The sequence below is a fragment of the Vidua macroura genome, chromosome 13 (assembly GCF_024509145.1).
Source record: "Vidua macroura isolate BioBank_ID:100142 chromosome 13, ASM2450914v1, whole genome shotgun sequence".
Taxonomy (NCBI): Eukaryota; Metazoa; Chordata; class Aves; order Passeriformes; family Viduidae; genus Vidua; species Vidua macroura.
In genome coordinates, this window is record NC_071583.1 from 228,828 (window position 1) to 250,870 (window position 22,043).

Here is a 22,043-nt window from a genome sequence, read left to right on the forward strand (position 1 = left end):
AACCTACTAGAAGCATTAAGATAAGAGTAGGTTAAGAAATAGCTAGTTACGACGGGGTGAACATCTGATAGCCTGTGAGAAGACAAGCACTGAAAGGTGGTAAACTCCTAAACCACCTCAGCTACACCCAAACCTGTTTCGTGCCTATCATTGTGTGTTTGAAGGCACAACATACCTCACAGCCAGCTTTGCCTTAAGAGCCCTAATCAATGACATTGACTTTACAAAATTAAATAAAAACTCGACAGTCTGGCGGCGGCGTTTGTGAGCGCTTGCTCAACTGTGAGCACACCTTTGATTGCATCGTCAGCGAGAATCATACCATACTTCTTCAGCAAGGTACACCTGGAACATCAATACCATCAGCGCAGTGGACAGTCACCGCCAACCCACTACCTCGGGCTTCCAGCTCCTGAGGAGCCTCCCGAGCGAGATGGACAAAGGCGGTGAACGTACCTTCCCCTCGCTGCCCCGGAGGCCAGGTTCCTCCCGGCACTTCCCCGGCCCGGCCGGAGCGGTGCAGGGCTCGGAAGGCCCAGGTAGCCCGGTAGCCCCTCCCCGCCGCCGGCCCCGCCCCGCGGGGGATGGAGGGGCCGCGGCCGGGCTGCCGCTGGAAGAGGAAGCGGGGACGCGCTACCGGGCGGCGGCGGTAGGGTCACGAACTCTGACCTGTCACAGGGCACGGCACACGTAACAAAACACCCCCGACCCCAACACAGCCCCGGCCCCCTCCCCTCCGCGGGCCCCACAGCCCCTTGCAGCCCCCGCGGGGGGAGGGAGGGCCGCTGCTGGGCACCGGCCTGCCCGGGCCCGGTCGGGTCACCGCCACTGCACCTTTGGCGCCCATTCCTGAGGTAAAAAACATTTTTTAAAATTGAAGCGGCCTGGTGGGTTTGTCTCGTGGGGGCCAGGATGAGGGAGGGGGCGCGGGGAGGCGGCAGCGGGCCCTACTCTGGACACCCCCGCGAGGGGAGGGGTGGGGTGACGGTGGGTTTAGGGGAGGGGGATTGCACGGCTCCGGTATTTGTCTGGTAAGCGAGCACCAGCCGTGGTCTGGCCTGGTCTACAGCTCCTGGAGAGAGAGGAAACGACCATTGTGGCGTGCTGGGTCGATCGGCGGGGCAGTCCGGTGCCGGAGCCGCTGGTTGCAGCGTGGGCCGGCTGAGGTCGGGGCTGGTCCGGTCGCGGTGAGCAAAGTCTGCTGTCCAGGGGGTGTAGGGCGATGGTCGCGGCGATAACGAGCGCGGGACGCACAGACACAGAAGATGGAGTCTGAGCGGGCGGAGGCGGCGGCTTGAACCCGACCCTTTTACCTTTGCCACCGGGAGGGCGGAGGGGAGGGGGCGGCGGGTACTTTGCATACGGGGCTGAAACCGCCGCCATCTTACCGGCTGCTTCCTCACTGCCATGCCTAGGCCTCCTCTAGGCGGACACAAGGCTGTACCGGAGGGGAGGGGAAGGGGCCTAATGGCGGCGGCAGCAGCCCCGCCTGGGCTCTGGCGGGCGGCCAGCGCCGCCATCTTGTGCTCAGTGAATCCCCGGGGGGCTCTCCCTCTGTTCGAGGGGCGGTACCGCCGCCATTACAAGCGGGCGGCTAGGCCAATGGGCGATCTGCGGGGGAGCGCTGCGCCTGTCGTGAGGTCATTGGTCGGGCCGGGGGCGTGGTTTGGCGGCGCGCGGCGGGGAGCTGCCGAAGGCTCTTGAGCAGCGGACGGGGCGTGGCACAGCCAATGAGGGCGGGCGGCGCGCGCGGTCAGCCAATGGGGGCGCGGCAGGCCCGGCGCGGCCCGGCCGGGGTGGGAGCGCGGCCGGCGCCGCTCGCGGGGCTCCTGCTCGCTCGGCGGTGTCCGCGTGTGGGCGGGCCTCGTGCCGCCGGGACCATGCACCGGAGACTGCCGGCAGGGCGGTACCTGCTTCTCGCTCGTCCCGCCGATGGCGGCCTGCTGGAGGCCGCTCGGTGTAGCCGAGTCGAGCTCACAGCGTAAAGAACCTCGTTTCATTAAGACAAAGGAACAAATTTCAAGAAGTTTGAATGTGGCCTTTTGCCGTGTCTTGTCAGTAGGGGCATACCCTTGGAACCTCTCAAGTAGAATTTATGACTTGCTTCTGAGGTTGCGCTGCAGCTTAGGGAAAGATTAGTGATTCTACCCAGTGTTTTGGACAGCGTATACTGAGCTGGCTGCCACCCTATTATGCTGAAAATAATTTCCTGGTGCTCAAGGTGCCTCTTACTAGTTTTTTGTTTTTTTTTTAATTTCACCTCTTGTGTTGGTTTGGGGGGGTTTGTTGTGGTTGCCTTACAAACTATTGCTCGGGGCTTTTGCTAGGGAGCTGATTTTGCCTTCTGGGAGTTGACACCATTGAGAAACTTGGCATGGCTGTGTATGGTCTCTGTGCTCAAAGCTGGATTTGATCCGATAGCCTCATCTTGAGGTTCTTTTATGAAAGTCGAAAGTACAAAAAGCCTTGGTGATAACACCAACAACAGAACATATGTCAGACTCATTCTACAGCAAACACTTGCGTTCTGTGTCTTGGAAAAGTACTGTTATGAACAAAGTATCTCATCTGAAGGGCTTCTGTCATCATAAAGTGCTAAGAAAACAGCATATTATGAGCATATGATTATGCTTCTTGTGCTTCTTGCTGAATATTAAAAAAAATAAGAGGAAACACTGAAAAGGAACCATTGAACAACTGAGAAACCATCCATAAGCTGAGTTTGGTGGAAATGGTTCATAGTCTTGATCAAGTGCAATACTTCAATAAAGTAATGACAAGCTGTAAGAGAACCTAGCATAAATACAAATTCCACGGGGATGTCTCAAGTTTGATTATGCATTGTTACAAATAATCTTTACTTGACAGATACAAAATTACTTTCATATTTGTCGCAATATAAGTGAATCCATTTAACGTAATGAATTTTGAATATTTAAGAATGTTAGCTTTGTAGAAGTTACATTTAAATGGGTGCTACAGACATGCATACATTTTTCTGTTACCTGTGTTGCTATTGTTTCCTTTATTTTTAAATTTTATATTAAATGACTGCTTTGCAATTTTAAGGAGGTTTCCAGTGAAACATCAAACGAGCCAGCATTCAGGAATGCCTTTTTACTACCTACACCTGGATCAGAATCTGAAGTCTAGCTCTGTAATTAGCAAGTCACAATTAAAAACTGAATGCATTAATTGAAAATCTTAATTAAATTTACCTTTGAAGAAATACACCCGTAATAACGATAATTAAAAATACATTGGAAATGGTTTTTAATTGTTTGTCTTTGATTTCTTTGTATTTTTTTAACCCCTACAGTTCAAGGTGGAGTTACTTGGAATAGGATAAAATGATTCTGCAGTATTTTCTTCTCATTGTGATAATAGTATCACATTATAATAAAGAAATAGTTTAAAGAATGGAAGATACATTTTTAGATGTAATTGTTCATTTCCCTTATTGTATAAGATTACTCTTATACAATACAAGAATATGGATGAACTTGGTGGTTTGACAGAACGACTCAGTGAAATTTTATGCCAAACAGCATTCTTAGCTTGCTGTTCAGCATGTGGCAAGGTTTCTCTGGCCTGAGCTGAGGAAAGTGTCTTTGAGGTCTATGAGTTGCACAAACTGCATTAGTACTTGACTTTGAAATTAGTCCTTTCTCATTTATGAAATTAACATCTCTTCTTTACAGCTTAAATAAAGGAGTGGAAAAAGTATATTAGAGGCTTAGTAAAGTTAAAAAACAACTGTACCTCAGCAGTTTGAACAGCATGGTTCCAGTATGCATGTCCCATATGTGTATATATGTGTGTATGTATATGTGCACACACACACATCAATGGCATCTTCTTTTATTTGCCAGATATTTCAGAATGGTGAATTTTCAAAAAGTCATAGCAGAGCTTTCTTTAATACTAAGAAAGAACCCAAACTTTTGTGCCTGATAGAAGTTGCTGGCATCTTTCCAAACAGGTTCTCTAATGGTCTTGTTTCACCATGGCAAGCAATATGGAGGTGCTGGCTCAGCAGGTAGTGGAGACTCAGCAGGTGGCTGAGGTGAGTGACAGATGATATCACAAGAGTTGGTATATGAGATTTTGAAATTAAAAACTTATTAGGGAGTCCCTACTGTTTACAATTAAGCATAAATGGAACAGAAGATCTTTAAAGAAAAGTGCTGCTTTACACTTGGGGACAAGTATGAAACCAGTGCATCTGGGACACATTTTGTTCACCCTACTTTGTTCTTGTGGCCCCCATATGAAGAATGCAAGTAGAAAGTTCAACATGAGCTATAGAGAAACTTGGCTGTATTATGAATTGTTTAAAAAATTAATACAGCAAAATTTCTTGTCATTTGATCATTAGATTGACAATTTGGGACATGGAATGCTTCTGCACCTAATTGGAATTGTAATCTAGCTCCACCACAGTATTTGAAGTTACCTGTTTTACTTATGTGCTATGGTGAATTTACAGCAAGGTGGTTAACTTAAATCAGTTTTTATATTTTGTGCCTACACTTAAAAGAAAAAAAGTGCAAAACCTACTTAAAGTGATATTAAGTGATGTCTTGATGCATATTCATTGAAGCTTGTATGCTCAACAGCTAAAAAGTTTAAATCAACTCATAAACACAAACTGCAAGTGTTCATGGCCATAGAAAATAATTTATCTCCCTCACTATGCAAACTTCAGTCAAAAAATAAACTAGATCTTTTGTCCGATTAAAATTATTTGGTTTAGTATCCTTGAAGTTTACTGTGATTTTTCGTATGGTTATGTAATTAAGGGATTTAATAAATAATAAAGGGCAAATGGGCTGAGAGACCTCTGTAGATAAGGCCACTTTTCAGACATTAGTTTGGAGTTTTCTTTCACCTATTGAGCCAAGATTACGCCTGTATATTAAAAATATTTTTAGTTCAATAATAAGTCCTATATAAGAAGAAAATATAAGTTTAATTCTGTTTTTAGAAGTGGATTTGAGATTCCCTACTTAGAAGTACATTTTTAAAAAAGAAATTTCATTCTTTTTAGCATGGAAAATGGCCTGGTGCGTGTCCTGGAATTAACATCTATGGAATAGTTTCAAAAAACTTCCTAAGTTTCACAGTGAAAACCAACAGAGATTTTTCACTCTAGTTTTCTGTACCAGGTATAAATTTGGCAAGCTGCATTTTTTAAAAACACTTCCAAATATACTTGGAAAGAGAAACCTGTAATGGAAATACTGACAAACTTTATACTATTTTGGTATAGGTTGGGTGCTGTAATAACATCTAAAGCACATAAAATATGTGACATTTGTAATTCCTCGTGCAGGAAATGCACCGTGGTAACATAGTGTGATGGTTGTATCATGCCACTGGAGAGATCGCTCCATCTCAAGAGTGTATGAAGCTCTGTGATTTCTTCCTGGCCGGTGGGTAAATAGAGGGCTTCATCTCTTTATAGCATTCAGCTGCTGCTTCAATGACATGCCTGTCCACTGCGTAACACCATGGAAACTTTGTTCATGGAAAACCAGTTGTAAGCAGCATTATCTCGTTAGGAATTCATTAATACTATGACCATGTTAATATTGAATCATTTCTGTATGAATGGCTGGCTGCCTGCTATTTTTGTTTTCTGTCAGATAGTTTTTAATACAGGTAAATACATCACACCGCAACAATACATAACTAGTTTTCTTTAAATATGCTAAAATTCTATATTTGTACTCACCATATCTTAGAGAAAATGTAGAATCAAACTTGGCACTGGCTTCAGAAAATGAGAGACTTTCGGAATATCAATTTTTTGGATGAAAATTAAATGGAAGAAGGGGGTCATTGATGATGCATTGAATTTCAGGTTATGAACTGTAAGAAGTTGCAACTGGATAATCTAATGCGTATATTAGCAGCTTTACCTATATTGGCATCACCTTTTCAACATAACTGCCATGTATGTAGTGCGTGAGTTTATTGAGAGCTGCTATGCCAAGCGCCAAATGGGACTGTCATGCAAGTAGGCTGCATTGTTTCACTTTCTTGAGCAAGAGTTCATCAACGGAATGTTTCACAGAAGTTGCTGAGTGCGCTCCAGTGTTGCATGTATTTTTGTACTTCTTCTATTTTTAGGACTTTTAAAAATTGTTCTTGTAATGGTTTCAAATGGTTTCACTGCTTTTGCTTGCTTCTGCTTTATATAGTGTTGCTTGTTTAAATTTTTTTCCAATTGTGCATTTCTGAACAGATTGGATGAGAGTTCCATTTTTAGTGTTTGAAGTTGCCATTACTTACAGTTCATGAAACTGAAGAACAGAGAGCAGCTAGGGGATTCAGAGGGGATTTCAGCAGTTCCTCCTCATCCTGAGCAGCTTTTGAAAGCAGGAAAAATACTTATGCCTTAATGCAAAAATAAGTAATGCTGTTTTTCTCAAGTATTTATTTAGTACTGTCACTGTGCAATATGCAAGTGGCCTAGGTGCAGTCCCAGCACCAGCTTAGATCTGACTTAAATACTGTTTAAGAAAAATGTTTGTTTTTAAAGTGGAGGTGCATTCCCTGTGTAGTACCTGTGATTTTAGTGCAAAATGTAAAAAAAAATTTAAACAGAGCTGTCATGGGCAGGGTGGGGGAGAGGAAGGGGAGGGAATGGGTGGTGGTGGTGGAAATAAGGTCTATTTCATCTTTCCAAAAGCAGCTCTGGTGTAACCAGGAATCATTTTTAGTAGTTGCTAAAACTGTCCTTGGCCAGCTCTCTGGCAGCCACAAACTATTCCCAGTGCATCCTTTTTCCTGTCAGAGGCTACAGGGAGAGAGTCACATGAAGTGACTGTTGAGCCCTGTTCTTCCTGGATCTTGTTTATGCCAGCTGCATTGCTGGAGAATTTTGAGTTGCTTTTAGTTCCCTCAGTGTCCTGATAGGAAACTATCAAAGTCTGGTGCCTTTTGGAAAGCATGTTTTCCCATGGAGCTCAAAAAATACTGGATATCTTTGTCACATAAGATATTTTTTTGACCCTCTTCAGACATCTCTGACATGTTACATCATAAGTAGTTCTGCAGTTCAGATTTTGGTCCAGATGAAGACAGTGTGCTGGAAAAGGAAAGTGGAAACACTTGTTCTGATGGAACAAGTTTTTACTTTGTTTTAAGAATTAATTAAGTGTGTCATAAGACCCTTTATATTTCATATTTTATTGCTATCATTGGTTACTTGCTCATTTCTGATGATTTTTCAAAGTGGAGTTTTGATGCAAAATCTTCTCAAACAATTTTTGGTTCAAATACAGCTTTTCTCAAGTTCCTGTTAACAGTAAAAGACCTAGACATACCATGAGCCTGAGAGGTATCTCACAGAAAGTGCAAATGGGAGTAAGATCATATCTGGTTTAGGCAGTTTGGCAGCATTTGAACTGAAGACTGTTGCCAGATGTGGCATAGCTGCTGGTGTAATAGAAGTGTGGGGTGTTACATAAGAGGTGGTCTGAGATTTTCTTTAGCATGCAGATGTGCCAATTGCAGTTTCTTCTGTGGTTGTTGCCTTTTTATGTGCTATCCAAGATCTTGCACTGGCATCTTATTAGGGCAGTTAAACTAGAGTTCTTTTAGTGGTGAATTCAACTTTAACTGCCATCCTACAAAGTACCACTTGGGAGAGATCAGGAGAGCTAATTCCAAGGAGAATAATTGAAAAGTTTTTTAGATGTGTCTTTAGCCTGTGAAAGAAATATATCTGGATATACATTTTTTTTGTAACAACCTATTATTAATTTAATAGCTAAAGATACTCATTAGGAAAAATATATATGGAAGAATAAGTCTTTCTGATTTGATTTGAATTGCAGGTGTAAAACTTGGTACCATATTTTTCATTGAAATTCTTCTGTTGTTTTATGTGTGCAGTTAAAAATTTTTGTTCTGTGATTGCTTAATTATGCTTTAATTAATATAGGAAAGAGAATATAAATTATTGTCTCTGAAATTGATTTACACATAATGTATTCAAGTAATACAATTACTTTGGCTTTTACTGGAGTGAATATAGAAAATGTTTTTCTGCTTAAGTTAGAAAATATTAGAGACTTTAAAAATTTCTCTCTATGTGGCCAATGGATTATTCCTTCAATTTATTTCTCAGATATTGCTTTTATAATCAGTGTGGTAGGGGGAAATAAGCTACAGAAAGTATTGAAAATTTGGTTAGTCAGGACGAATATTTATTATATATGTACATATGCTCGTACAAACACACATAGATGCATATGTACATGATGGGCAAATAAGTAAATTACTGTACAAACATGACTATATGCTTATGAAGAAACCTTATTTATTTCTAATGTCATAAAATAAATGCTTGGAGAAACTTAGCTTCAAACTACTGATTTTATATATACATACATATTTTATATATATACACCCATCTACTGGAATTTTAATATGATTTCATCTAAAATTTAGAAACTGAAAAAGTAGAAAAAAATAAGGTAAATATGCAATTATATATATTTATGTTTAAAAGGGGGAAAATTATAATAATTTAAACAGAAAAAAAAGTTTAATTTTGCTAGCCTTCAAAATGCACCTAATTGCCAAATACTTGGTTTTAGTTTAATGATGAAAGAGGTAGATGCATATGTGTTTAAGTGTATTTTTGTATTTCTTGAGCTTTGTGCAGATTTTCTATGTCACTTAAGGCAAATCATTATTAGTTTCTATAAACTTCAGCATATGAAATTGTTGCTAGTGGTGCTAGTGGTACTTACTGGTTTGAGAGCCCAAGCAATTATATTTTAGATACAAGTAATACTTTCTTCTACACTAGATCACAGTTAATTGACCTAACATTTACGGTGTACCCCTGCTGTAAATACACTCCCTTAGATAATTATGTATAGAAACTATTTTTAGAGAGATGTACAATATATGATTATATTTTCTGTCAAGTGCTTAATTTTAATAGTGAGCATATTTCTGTGCTATGGAGTCCTCGAAATTAGAAGAAAATACCAATGCTACTTAGACAAATAAGTTATTCATTTGCTGCAGAATCTTTTGTAGTGGAGGTCCACTGGATTTTGTTGTTTATTGTTGTTAATAAGTTTATTGTTGTAAAACCTGTCAAGTACATGGTCACTGTCTCAAAACTTCATGTACCATAACAAATTTAACTTTTGAAAATCATAAAAATATTTTCTGTTTTCATCCATTTGTCAGCTTTCACTGCAGCCTCATAAAAATGTTTTGTTGTGGAATGAATTTTTAAAGCTAAAGATGCTCTACAGGAAATATAATGGATTTTCCTTTCAATTTTGCTAATTTAAATTAATTTTCCTAAGTGAGATCACATGGCACACACAGGACCAGGGAATCAGGCCTAGCTAGTGTGGGTTTGGGAAAGGCAGGTCCTGCCTGACCAACCTGATCTTGTTTTATGGTGAGGTGACCCACCTCATGGATGAAGTAAAGGCTGTGGATGTGCCTACCTGTATTTCAGCAAAGCCTTTGATGCTGCCTCCCAGCACTGCCTCAGAGAGGCTGCGGCCCATGACTCGGACAGGTGCATCTTTGTGGGGTGTAGAACTGGCTGGATGACTGGGGCCAGAGAGTGCTGGGGAGTGGTGCCACAGCCACTATTCAATCGCTACTGGGGTTCCTCAGGGCTCAGTTTTGGATGACCTGGATGAGGGGATTGAGGCCAAGGCCAACAATGTCAGGTTCAACAAGGCCATGGGTCCTGCTGTTGGGTCACCACAGCCCCACACGGTGCCCCAGGCTTTGGGCAGGGTGGCTGGAAAGCCACTCAACAGGAAAGGACCTGCAGGTGCTGGTCGACAGTGGCTGAATGTGAGCTGGATGTGCCCAGGTCACACAAGAAGGCCAGTGGCATCCTGGTTTGGATCAAGAACAGCATGGCCAGCAGGAACAGGGTAGTGACTGTTACTCAGTACTGGCCACTGGTGATGCCACCAATTCTTGGGGTCAGTTCTGGGCCCTGTGGTGCAAGAAAGACATTGAGGGGCTGAACTGTGTCCAAAAAAGAGCAAAGGAGCTGGCGTGTCAGTCATTGAGGAGTGGCTGAAGGAGTTGGGTCTGATAGGCCTGGAGAAAGGAAGGCTTAGGTGGGACCTTTTCAATCTCTACAACTCCCTGACTGGAGGGTGGAGTCAGGTGGGGGACAAAAGGAAATGGCCTCAAATTGTGCCACATGAGGTTCGGGTTAAACATACTTTGCAAACCCAGAAAACGATGTGGCTGTTCAGTTCCAAAATGTTTAAAGAATTTCCATGCAGGTTCCTTATGTCTCTCTGTCTTTCTCCTTGAACAATATAGAAGAATAGACTATTCTTTTTTTCCAAGCTGCCTGCAGTACATTGTGGTGTAAGGTTTGAACATGCATCAATGAAAGGCTAAGGATTGAACAACTGAACAGCTGTAAAACAACTGTAAAACAACTGAACAACTGTAAAACAGTTTTAAAAGACCACCTTGCTCTAATTTAGATCTTTTAAAGGGCGCATAGCTTTGTTAATAATTTGGCATGGAAGACAAGAAGATCATCAATTAAATGTGTCCTCTAAGAGTCTGGATTTTTGGGGGTCTTTTTCCTCTCCTAGTTATCTTGATTTCTGCAGCTGAAAACTTTGAATCATCCAATAATTAGAAGACGCCTCTTATTTCTACATCTCTCCTGTCTGTTTTCTTCATTTAGCGTGCAACTTTTGTGACCTGTGTATTAAAGATAATTGGAGATTGTATGTTTAATTTAGATTACACTTTTACAGCATGTGGAACTACTTATGGTACAGGCAATAGGGGAGTAAATAGTATGATTTCATTAAGTCTTGTGTATTTTAATACCTCTGCTTCTCCAAAGAGACTGTAGTCCATGTTCCTTGCTATCTAAACTGTTTTTCTTAATGTCATAAATTAACTTTTCTGTCTGTTAAACAAAGATTTTTCAAAGCAAGCTAAAGTTGAAACTGCCCTGTTGTCCAACTGTGGAAATTTAGATAGAATTCCAAGATTGTTTAGAAGAGGATTTGATAAAAACAACTTGTGACCATCCTGGTTTTGGACATGTTACTCCAGATAACAGGTTCACAGAATAGTTTGGGTTGGATGAGACCTTCAAGATTGTCTAATCCACCTTCCTCTATCCCTGGGTGCCCCAAGCCCTATCCAGTCCAGCATTGGACACTTCCAGGGATCCAGGGGCAGCCACAGCTTCTGTGGGCACCCTGGGCAGTGAGGGTAGAAATTCTTCCCAATATCCAATCTAAAGGTTATCATCCATGTTTAATTCAACATTTAACATTTTTTCTCTGAAAACAGCTTTGCAGGGGGTGTTTTTCAGGCTAAGTATTCAGAATTAAATTTGCATTATAGTTTGGTAGTCTAGAAAGATATGGACTAGGACAAGAAACAACATTATTGAGAAGCAGTGTGAAAGTTAATCTGTCATTCATAAGTATTTTGAAATTATTAAAAGGGGAACTCCTTAACATTTTACTTACAGAAGCAAAAAATGAGACAAGTGTATAATCAAAAGTTTAAAAAAAGTATTTCTGCATTTCAGTAAGCTAAAGGATCATACAGTACTTACCCAGTAATTCATTTGAGCAGAGTGGTGGTGGTAGTGGTGGTTTGGTTTTGTCAGGTTCACTCCATTTCCAGAAAAAGAAAATACTCTGATAATTCATTGAAAGCCAATCCAAGGTGGTTAAACGACTGTAACCTTTCCAGTAAATTTAGATTTTAAACTATAGGGCTATCTGATCTTTTATAAATATAGGTATTTTTAAAAGTGCTCAATACCTTAACACTGAATTAAAATTCTGTATGTTATTTACAGGTGCCGACTGTTCAGACTTCGCTACCTGAATCTCCAGTGATGACCAGCCCTTCCCAGCGTATCCAGATAATTTCCACAGACTCTTCTGTAGCTTCACCACAACGCATTCAGGTAAAAATCCATTAATTAACCAACTATCATATATTTTCTTTTTTTCTTCTCCTCCTACTTAGCTTTATACGAAAGCATGCTAAAGACTGTGTAATACTTCCTTTAATTCTTGTGAGATCAGATAATTTTTAGTGAAAATTAGAATTCTTTTTCCCTCAGTATTGATGCTGACTAGATGGCTGTATATAATAGTTAGCCAGTGAGGAGTATTAACACAGGTTAAACCTTGCCTACACAAACAAATTTCCTGAGCCCTGGCCACAGCAAAGGGTGAGATATTGTCAATAGAAATCTTCTGAGATTGTCTCCACTTCCCACTTATTTAGGAGCCAGTAGGAGATTAATCTATTTAGCACAAAGTTGGCCTTCAGGAATGCTGCACAGTGGGACTTTGTTACTGGTAGACAATAAAAAACTGTCATTAATGTATCAGAATGTATTCAATGGCAAATTATATAGGATTTACTAAATTTTAATTAAATACTAGTGCAAATTGATACGGATAACTGTACCAGATAACTGTATCGGAAATAGAAACCTTCCATCATAAGAGAATCTTGAGAATCAGAATGTGAAACAATAAGGCTGCCTGATTCCATCTTTTGTTGATAACTTTAGGGAGTAACATCTTACATAAAATATGTAGGTAAAAAATGCATTGGTAAATGTTAACTGGGGAACATCTCCTTAGTGCCATTTATAAAGAAAAAATTTGAGATAGCTTCTTTGTAATTTTTCACTGATACAATTCTGAGATGGAATGAAAGATTTTAAAACATAAAATGTACTGTGGTCACTAATTTCTTCAATGTTTTACAGATTGTGACAGATCAGCAAACAGGACAGAAAATTCAAATAGTGACAGCAGTGGATTCAGCTGTGTCTCCAAAGCAACAGTTCATTTTAGCTAGTCCAGATGGAAGTGGTGCAGGAAAGGTGATCTTGGCAGCACCTGAGACATCTAATGCCAAGCAGCTTATCTTTACCACCACAGACAACATTGTGCCAGGCAGAATTCAGGTAAATACAGTAATATTTAGATAAACCATGGAATTTTGTTGTGTGGGGTTTTTTTTTGTTTGTTTGTTTTTGGTTTTTTTTGTTGTTGTTGTTGTTTTTGTTTTGTTTTTTTTCTAAATTAAGTCTAAATTGCTTTAAGACCATTTGCAGTAGTTTTCTCATGACATGGATCAGACATATTAATTTTAGGCTTCATTTTTCAATCATAAATCCTTCAGTCTTCACCTACCTCATGTATTCCATTGCACTTATCATCCCTCGTTGTGTGTTCTCGTTCAGGTTCCAAAGACATACGGGAATCTTTAAGATAGTGCTTGTGAGAAGTGCCAGGATTTCTCAGTCTAAGATTCACTGATATGCAGAGATACAACTCACCTGAGCAAATCTACATGAGTTCGTACTTTATATTCAGTATCAAGACATTGCAATAAAGCTCTGTTATGTTATTATTTATGTGGGTCTTGAGCATAATATACATGAACAGAAGCTTTGCAAAGCCAATGATGTAACAATAATCTATGTCTCATGAAATTTCAGATTTTTTCCTAGCATTCTTAAAAAAAAGAATAAAACAAATGAGAAAGTGCATGGTGTCTCTTGTTACTGTTACAATAGAGAATATTTTACAGGAAGAAGAGTAACTTTTACATAAATATTTTTTAAATGTTATTAAACATCTTCTAAAATTAATTTTTCCATGCTAAATAGGATATCTGACATTATAGAGGGGTTGGGTTTTTAAATTTTTCTTGGTTAAATAGAATGTTCAGAACAGAAGTTTTGGGATCCAAGGCCTTTGGAAGCTAAACTGTTTCTATGGTAGATCTGAGCTCCAGGCTATCCCCTCTGAACCATACATCCCTAATAGCTAGAGAAGAGATAGATGGGAACAGCATCTAAAAGCCAACTGTCTTAGGCTAAAATAGAGCAGCTGCTTGAGAGTATTTGCAAGAAGGGAAAAATACTGTTGATTGCACAAGTGAGGAAACATTTGTAATAAACAAAGCTAGCAGTTTTATTTGTAATTTGTTTTGATATGACTGTTTCAAAAGTCTCACTATTGTCAGTAAGAACTCTCATTAAATTGCATTTTACACTACTTAATTTCATTCCACATGCCATACTTACTCATAAATTCAGTCCTCTCTTCCTAGCTGATACACCAATCTTGTTCTATAGGCAAGACTTCTTACCTTTATATCTGGCTAATTACATCTTTTTATTCCGGAATTTTGCTTTAGATAGTGACAGACTCTGCTTCAGTGGAACGTCTACTAGGAAAAACTGATGTTCAGCGGCCCCAGGTAGTAGAATATTGTGTAGTCTGTGGTGATAAAGCATCAGGTAAGGAAGCCTATGAAGTGGTGTTGAAGAAACTTGCTTGAAAAGATGACTGGGATGAAGAGATTATTTTTCATGTGCTTTAACTGATTTTAGTTATGCTCATGGCAAAAGCAATTGTGTTTTTAAATGGAAAAATATATTCTGTATGTATACACAAAAAATAGCTAAACTCTGCTTGGAAGAATATTAGGTTTTCTCCTTGACCATATGATAAATTGGCTTAAATAGAAAATAATGATTAAATTGCTTCTGGTAATTGAAAAAGACTGTTTGAAGCATGTAGTCAAGTTCCCCACAGTGATACGCAACCATCAAATAAACATGTCACCTAAAAATGTCTAACTACTCCAAGAAAATGCTTCTTAGTGCTCTCTAAGGAACTTAACACTTCCTGGTAGATTTTGTTCTTCTACTATCACGAAACAAGGCAAGCAGAGATTATGTGAATCCTCAGTGCTTCAGATTCATGCAGTAACAAGGAGTCTTAAGATAAAATTTTTATATTAGTCAATTTTTATATTAGTTCTGTGCTTTCATCCTAGAGAGAAGACACCCTTCTGTCTTTTTTTCTCACTTTCTTTTACTTCGTCAAGTGTTTATGAAATTAAAACAATACTAGAATTAATATGGACAGAAAATTTAAATTAAGATTGCATTTTAAATTTTGCTGTAAAATTACTTGTTTTCTGAAATTAATTGAGCTCTTAACTGATATAGTCTCTAAATGTATCCTATAGTCTGTAACAGCAGATAGAATTGTATTTGTACTTACACAGAGTGGGAACTACACCTTCATCAACCACACATTCAGAAATAGCCTGAGTCTTCCTCTCTTCTCTCCACTCTCTCACCAAAACCCCTGACAATAGGTAAACCAGAAATATCTTGTGAGACTGTAGTAATTCTTTCATTGTCCAGAATGCTGGCACAAATCCAAAACAAATTTAAAGGGTGACTTACAGTGTTTTGCTTGGTTAAAATGAATATTTCTATGCTAAAATATAAGTAATTTCCAACTCATAATATATATGTTTCCTAGGTCGTCACTATGGTGCTGTCAGTTGTGAGGGATGCAAAGGTTTCTTTAAAAGGAGTGTAAGGAAGAATTTGACCTACAGTTGTCGTAGCAACCAGGACTGTATCATCAATAAACACCATCGGAATCGATGCCAGTTTTGTAGGCTTAAGAAATGTCTAGAGATGGGCATGAAAATGGAATGTGAGTGTTAAGTACTCAATGTGATATTGTGCCTGCCAAATAACAATTATGTGGACTACCACTGGTTAGTGTGTTCTCTCTGTTTTTGTATATGTTGCTTGAAGGAAACAATGTTTTGGGAGCATCTAGTGCACCTTTCTTTCATCACCGTTTTATGTCTGAGGTGCAGTAGTGGTTTGTTTCAGAGACCACGTCTCCGAGTACTGTTGTCTTTGAGGAGCCCAGTTACAGCCTCACTTACAATGCTTGTTCCAAACACAGTGTATGTTTATAATAGAAAATATTTTGACATGGATTGACATGAATCTGAGTCTAATATTCTGTTTTGAGAATCTGCTTTCCTTCTAGTTTATTTTTGCAGTTTTTTCAGACAGTGATAGAAAATAGTTAGTCTTTTTTTCCCCCTCTTTTTAAATTTTTATGTTAATTTGGTAATTTATGGGCAGTGTTTCATGAGGCATTGTATAAACTGCCATATGTTTTAAAATATGTTTTCATGTTTGTATGTAGTATTTCATACATTTGCAGTGCTAGCAGCGAAACACTTGTTTCAATATATTTTTGTTTTCAGTTTATGTCACCTGTTCTTCAATTTAACACTATGTGAAACAATTACAAGGTTGTTTTATGATCTGATCTAAGCAGGGTAAGTTCCAGCCACTGAGCTCAAGGGAGGCAGAACATCAAGCTGTAAATAGGAACATAATTGTTGTATTTGCACTCTGAAACTCCAGACCTGTTGTGATGATTCTACTGCTTTACACACAATGTGCTGAATATAAGATGAGACTTTTGTACAGGAAAAACTGCTGCAGTTCCAGAAAATAAACCTTTCTTATTCCAATATGATTAGGATATATGTTTATTGACTTCACTGGCTTTGGGTCCAGCCTCTGATTAATTTATATGTATTCACCAAGCCAGTAAATTTGATATGCCAAATATCAAATTTGGCATAGCAAGCCAAATGAAGCCCCTAAATTTTGCTAATAGTAACAACAGTACCAAAAATAAAATGAGGAACTAAGTAACTCTTGGTGGTTATGAGGATAACTTTCTGTAATATGGTTAATAATAGTATTTTAATACTATAAAGATGCACTTTTCACTTTCTTTAAAAGCTACAAAGTAACTGCTTCTTGCTATTCTTTTATTTAAAAACTTGCTACACTTGTTCAGTACTTCAGTGACTGAACTTAGTTTCAATTCTCAAATATAAATGTAGATTATGAAAGAGTTAATTTTGGAACACTCTTCCCTAACTGGGAGGAATTAATGGCTCTGAGTGAAGTGTATGTCATGCATGTAGTATCCTCTCAAGGAATTAACCTGCATCTCTCAGGTAACTTGCCTCTCTTGACTTTTTCAGGGTTCCTTCTGGGTTTGCATTGTTTTATGTCATCCAGAAGAGGAATGTGCCTAACATTTAGATATAGCTGTGCCTGTAAAAAAAAAATATGTAAACAAATTGAAATCTGTAGAATCTTCCATCTTATCAAATGCCAAATAAAAGAGCAATATTTTATTCCAGATCAGCAAAACTTGAAGCAAAAGATCAATCTGTGACTTTCTTAGTTAAAAGTACACATACTCACAGATACAGTAGCATAGGAGCCTGCATTTCTTCACTCTTGGTATTAAATTTCCAGTTTTGAACTGAGCCGGTACACTATCATAACTGCAGGAATTTTACTTAGTTTTGTATTTTTCATTTTAATTATTTCCTTTCAAATCGGTGTGTTTCTATCTTTATGTAGCGGTTCAAAGTGAAAGAAAGCCTTTTGATGTGCAACGTGAAAAACCAACCAACTGTGCAGCTTCTACTGAAAAAATCTATATAAGAAAAGATCTTCGAAGCCCTCTAATAGCAACTCCAACATTTGTGGCAGATAAAGATGGGACACGGTGAGTACTTCAGTTCCACGGATCTTCTTTCACGTTATTTGTGCATATTACTTTTCAGTCACACCTTATATTCCTTGTCCCCTCTGCTCTCAGAGGGAACAGAAAAGAACTCTAATGCACACATCATCTGTTTCCATTACCAAGGCCAATGTAGGTTCTGCTTCTCATGAAAGTTTTTATATCTGCATACAGGTACGTGGTTTTCAGTTCAGAGCTGTCTCTTGTCCAGCCAGAGAGCTGGTCAGAGCAATGCAGAGCAAGTGAATGATACTCAAGCAGAAAGCATGTAGGCTAATACTGTGATACATTTGAGTTAGCATTTCTCTGAAATCAGATCTGCAAATGGCAGACTAAGGCTTCCTTCTCCTAAAGACACTAGTTAGGGAGACTCAGTGACTGCTGATTCAAATCCCAAGAGACTGGTTTCAACAACAGCAAAACAGCAGCTTCCTTTTAGTATATGGTGGATACTCCAAGGTGGTTCCTGCACTCTCAGATGTCTCCTTAGGCAATGGGTGGGAAAATGCACATCATTACAAACAAAGGCAAGATTTCTTTTCTTTTCTGAATAGAACAAAAAAAGTCTAGGTTAAATATGACATTTTTATACCTGTAGTTTATGAATGGTTGAGAACTACGTAAAAATTGGATTTTATTATTCAGTTTTCATATGGGGGAAGTGTGTGTGTTTAATTTTTCATATACATATTCCTTGTTGAACAAATGACACTGCAGTTGGAAGTTTGGGCTGCAGGTTTCTTGGAGAATTGTTTTTCAGTGTTCTTGTTTGAAAGAAGTACTCACACAGACATTTGCTTCTTAAAAATTTCCTTGAGCTACAGATCCATTACAGACCTATAAACACTACTATAGTCATGAAGAACCACTCTGTTATTTATGTAGGATTCAGATTTGCATAACGCACGATAATTTGCTGCCTGTGCTTGTTCACAATGATAGCTGTTAGTGTCAGACCCCTTGTACTGTAATGTCCTGCAGCCTTGCACCTGTGTTGTGTGCATTGGTATTGTCTTACGGATACTTGGAGCATCACATAAGTAGCAAGTAAACTTCTTGCTGACTGCAAACACTTTCCACTGTCTCCCTAAATTAGATACAGGAGAGGGGAAGGACATTATTCACAAAGCAGCAAAAGTAAAGGCAGCAGAGATTTTATGCAGGGTTTGATTACAGGACTGTTTCTGACTATGTTTTGGAATGTAAAAAATATTTAAATGACTTTTATTCAGTGCTGGCCATTATGTTGCTTGGAATACAGAGTTATGCCTTCCTTCAAAGTCTAATATAAAACTAGAGCTACTAGGTGACTTCTGAGAGCATGAGATGACAACAGCTTTCCTTAAAGCAGACTAACCCAGAACAAAAAGCAAATTAGAAGATACGCATTTGGGAAGTTGCCAGTGTTTTGCACTGGAAATTATAAGATCTTTCAGTATTTCTGTCTTTCCAGCTACTTTTTGGGAACTGTATCAGAGAGACTTAAGTCCTGTTAAATAAATTGTAAGCTTCACTAAATTGTTTATTTAAAAACTGGTAATTCCTTTTATGCTCTCATAAGTTGTTACACATTCTTCTGATTAATGGAAAATACTATTGACCATCAGATGCCTTACGCTTTTGAACAGGTCAGCCGGTCTTCTTGATCCGGGAATGCTTGTGAATATTCAGCAGCCTTTGATCAGGGATGATGGTACAGTCCTCCTGGCTGCTGATTCCAAGGTATTACTGGCTCACTTCAGCTCTGAGATATCAATTTGTTCAGATTACTTTATCTATTGCACATAGTCTCAAATAGTTGTCGCCCTTGAGAAGATAAGGTTGTGATAAGTGTGAAGAACCGTATGAATGGATGCAATAAATTGATCAATAGGATTGTGGTTTCTTTTGGCAAGCACATTTCTGCAAAAGGTCAGACACAGGTAGTTCTCAATATGATGTCTCATCTGGGACTAGGATTGATAATTAGAATAGAATTAAAGATAATTGAGAGCCATTGTTCTTCCTGGGATTCAGGAAGAAGGAAAAGGTGCATGGGGAAAAAGAACAAAAAGATTGAAAATGGGGGAGAAATTATATATTATATGTTAACTACAATTTCGATTTACTAATACAGTGTTTCCTTTTTAGGCTGAAACAAGCCAGGGTGCCTTAGGAACACTAGCAAATGTTGTAACATCTCTTGCTAATCTCAGTGAGTCACTAAATAATGGAGATACTTCTGAAGTTCAACAAGAAGAGCAATCTGCAAGTGAGATTACCAGGTATGCATTTATATTTACACCTTATTTAGTAATTTGTGTTCTATGTGGTGTACCCTTGCACTCATTCATTAAAAGAATTTGGCATTGTTACAGCTGACACAGTATAGATTGCTAGATTGCCCCTACTTTGAAACTGTTTAAAACAGTTCTTTAGAAATCAGTTTTGGCTCTTGCTCTCTTGTAAAGAACTGTGTCCATTGTTACAAATATAGTGTTCTAAAACTAGAGCACATTTGGTTCTCAGAAAAATAATAAATTACTAGTTTATGACCTTGAAAGACTCTGAGAATAGCAACATTTTAGTGCCATTTTATTTCACAGGTGTGTTTTATGTAAGCTTCTCCTTTGCAATGCTTGTGCCCTAAGCCCTGCTCTTTGGCAGTCTGCATTACTGCGGATTTATTTTTGAGATTGTGCTGCCATAAAATCTCCTGGTAATGTAGATTTAGAAAGAGTTTGAAGTCTTTCCTTTCTTAATGAAAAACATATGAAAAAGGACCATGGAATATTAAAATTTCCAGCACAGCTCGAGATTTGCAAGGCTGGGATATATTTGTTGGATGGTTTTGGTTGTGTCTTTTGGGGGGGAGGCAGGTTGGTTGAATTTAGCAGTATAGGTTAATAAGATAAAATACTTGGACTCAGAACTGTTCACTGTTTCTCAAAAATAAGATTTTTAGGAGCAGCATAACTGTTGGAATCCTGGATGCTGAGAATTTGAAACTTTCTGTGCTTAAAGGCACAGACCTCCAAGAGAACCCTACATTTGATCAGAGGTCATGGAACAGGCTTTTAAAATTGATTAATAGCACTGGGATTACGGGTGTGTAGTTGGTTAGAAGTGTGTAATATCACAGGGTGGAAAATTTAGAGTTTGGGATTTTAGAATATAGAAATACATATGAAGCAAGATGGAGGTTGTAGGGTGGAGACAGGTTGTTCTTTACCTTCTTCCTTCTTCTTTATGGGTTTGGGTGATGTTTTGTGATTGGACAGAAAGGTTCATATTGCGGGCTTTGGGGGATCAGTTACTGGGTTAAAAGGGAAAATAATTTAGGTGTCCTTTCTTAATTGGATAGTTTCGTTTTAAAAGACCTTGTAACAAGAGTTAGCCATTTTGTGCCTTGCTAATGAAAAAGCTGCCAAACTCATGGTTGTGAGACTGTAATATAGATAAGAAATAATAAACACCCGAGTTCAAACATGAAATACCGTCTCAAGTGCCTTCAATCCCGACCCTGAGAAACTGATACTTAACTGTCGTGATTTAGGAATGGTATTCTCCAATTTAATGTTCATACTTAAACTTGCTCCCCCCTCTGTCTCCAGTCAGAGGCACAAAAGACAGAGATCACAGGTTGAAATAGGAACAGCAATCAGACTAGCAAACAAACAGTAACAGCAAAATGAAACAGTAATTGCAACAACATTAATAACAAAAGGTAAAAGAAAAATTATTTACACAGAAAAGCCCCGACAATAAACAAATACCAGACCAGTCTGCCCACTACACCAGCTGGAAAACACCTTGCTGAGGGGAGAGAGAGAAGGACATTAATTAATGTCCATCTGTGCTGGCTGGGTTAAAAGGAAGTAAAATGGATAGTTCCACACATGAGAAAAACAAGATACTGTACCCAGGGAAGGAAAATGCTCCTTTATTTCTTATTAATTAAGGCTCTTAAGTCTTTCATTTGAAATCTTCAAGTGAAGTGAATTAATAGTTTAAAATAGTTGACACTGCAATGTCAGCTTATGTCAACCTCTTACTCCTTCTTTAAAGAAGAAAAAAAATTTATAAAAATACCTCTCCCAAAAAAAATCTTGACAAAAAAATGGCAAAGAAGCACTATACCATAATACTGTCCACTGCTATGAAATTGGAACACAAAATTCTTCTTTACATTTAAGCTCTGTTAATCCGAATAAAATTGACAGTGATCTATTTGGGTAATGATCCAACAACAGCTTGAGTATAAAGAAGACCAGGGACCAGTCTCTCTTGTGTTACTGTCATAAGGCTTTTAAGGCTCTATGTACACTGGGAGATCACACCGCCTGTTGCGGTGTGATTTCATGGTTCCCCCGAACCCTGGTTCTGCCCCCTGAAGTTGTCTTTCCAGGTGTGTCAATCACTCTTCCTTTCCCCACCCTGACCCCTGCTGAACACTGTCACTCCTGGCATTCCAGAAGTCGAGTGATTGGGCAGATTCAAAAGATGCCCTCTGCCTCCGGGGGGGCATTGGGCCATCCAGGTATCCTTTGTCCCTTGAGACTCCTCTCCTGTACCTGGTTGGTGGGCTCC

General features: G+C 39.1%; 1 protein-coding gene and 1 long non-coding RNA gene across 9 annotated transcripts in view; one reads left to right on the top strand and one right to left on the bottom strand.

The window, feature by feature from the left end:
- The first annotated feature begins 579 nt into the window (after window positions 1–579).
- NR2C2 (nuclear receptor subfamily 2 group C member 2) overlaps window positions 580–22,043 on the top strand; it is a 39,478-nt gene continuing 18,014 nt past the window's right edge. For 2 of the 8 annotated variants that reach the window (XM_053989655.1, XM_053989658.1), the window contains exons 1-9: window positions 680–854; window positions 3,983–4,066; window positions 11,858–11,968; window positions 12,788–12,988; window positions 14,230–14,332; window positions 15,372–15,551; window positions 17,309–17,456; window positions 19,103–19,196; window positions 19,605–19,738. In XM_053989655.1, the coding sequence (XP_053845630.1) occupies window positions 4,007–4,066; window positions 11,858–11,968; window positions 12,788–12,988; window positions 14,230–14,332; window positions 15,372–15,551; window positions 17,309–17,456; window positions 19,103–19,196; window positions 19,605–19,738 (1,031 nt within the window). In that variant the 5' untranslated portion in view covers window positions 680–854; window positions 3,983–4,006. Of the gene's footprint in view, window positions 650–679; window positions 855–1,141; window positions 1,188–1,838; window positions 2,222–3,980; window positions 4,067–5,335; window positions 5,436–11,857; window positions 11,969–12,787; window positions 12,989–14,229; window positions 14,333–15,371; window positions 15,552–17,308; window positions 17,457–19,102; window positions 19,197–19,604; window positions 19,739–22,043 lie in introns of those variants that run through there. The other 6 variants (XM_053989657.1, XM_053989656.1, XM_053989660.1 and 3 more) reach the window with 6 other exon arrangements.
- Window positions 10,531–13,528, bottom strand: LOC128814087 (uncharacterized). Its single transcript, XR_008439261.1, has 3 exons — window positions 13,218–13,528; window positions 11,609–11,667; window positions 10,531–10,731 (listed from the first exon to the last, which is right to left on the bottom strand). It is a non-coding gene; the product is annotated as an uncharacterized LOC128814087 (long non-coding RNA).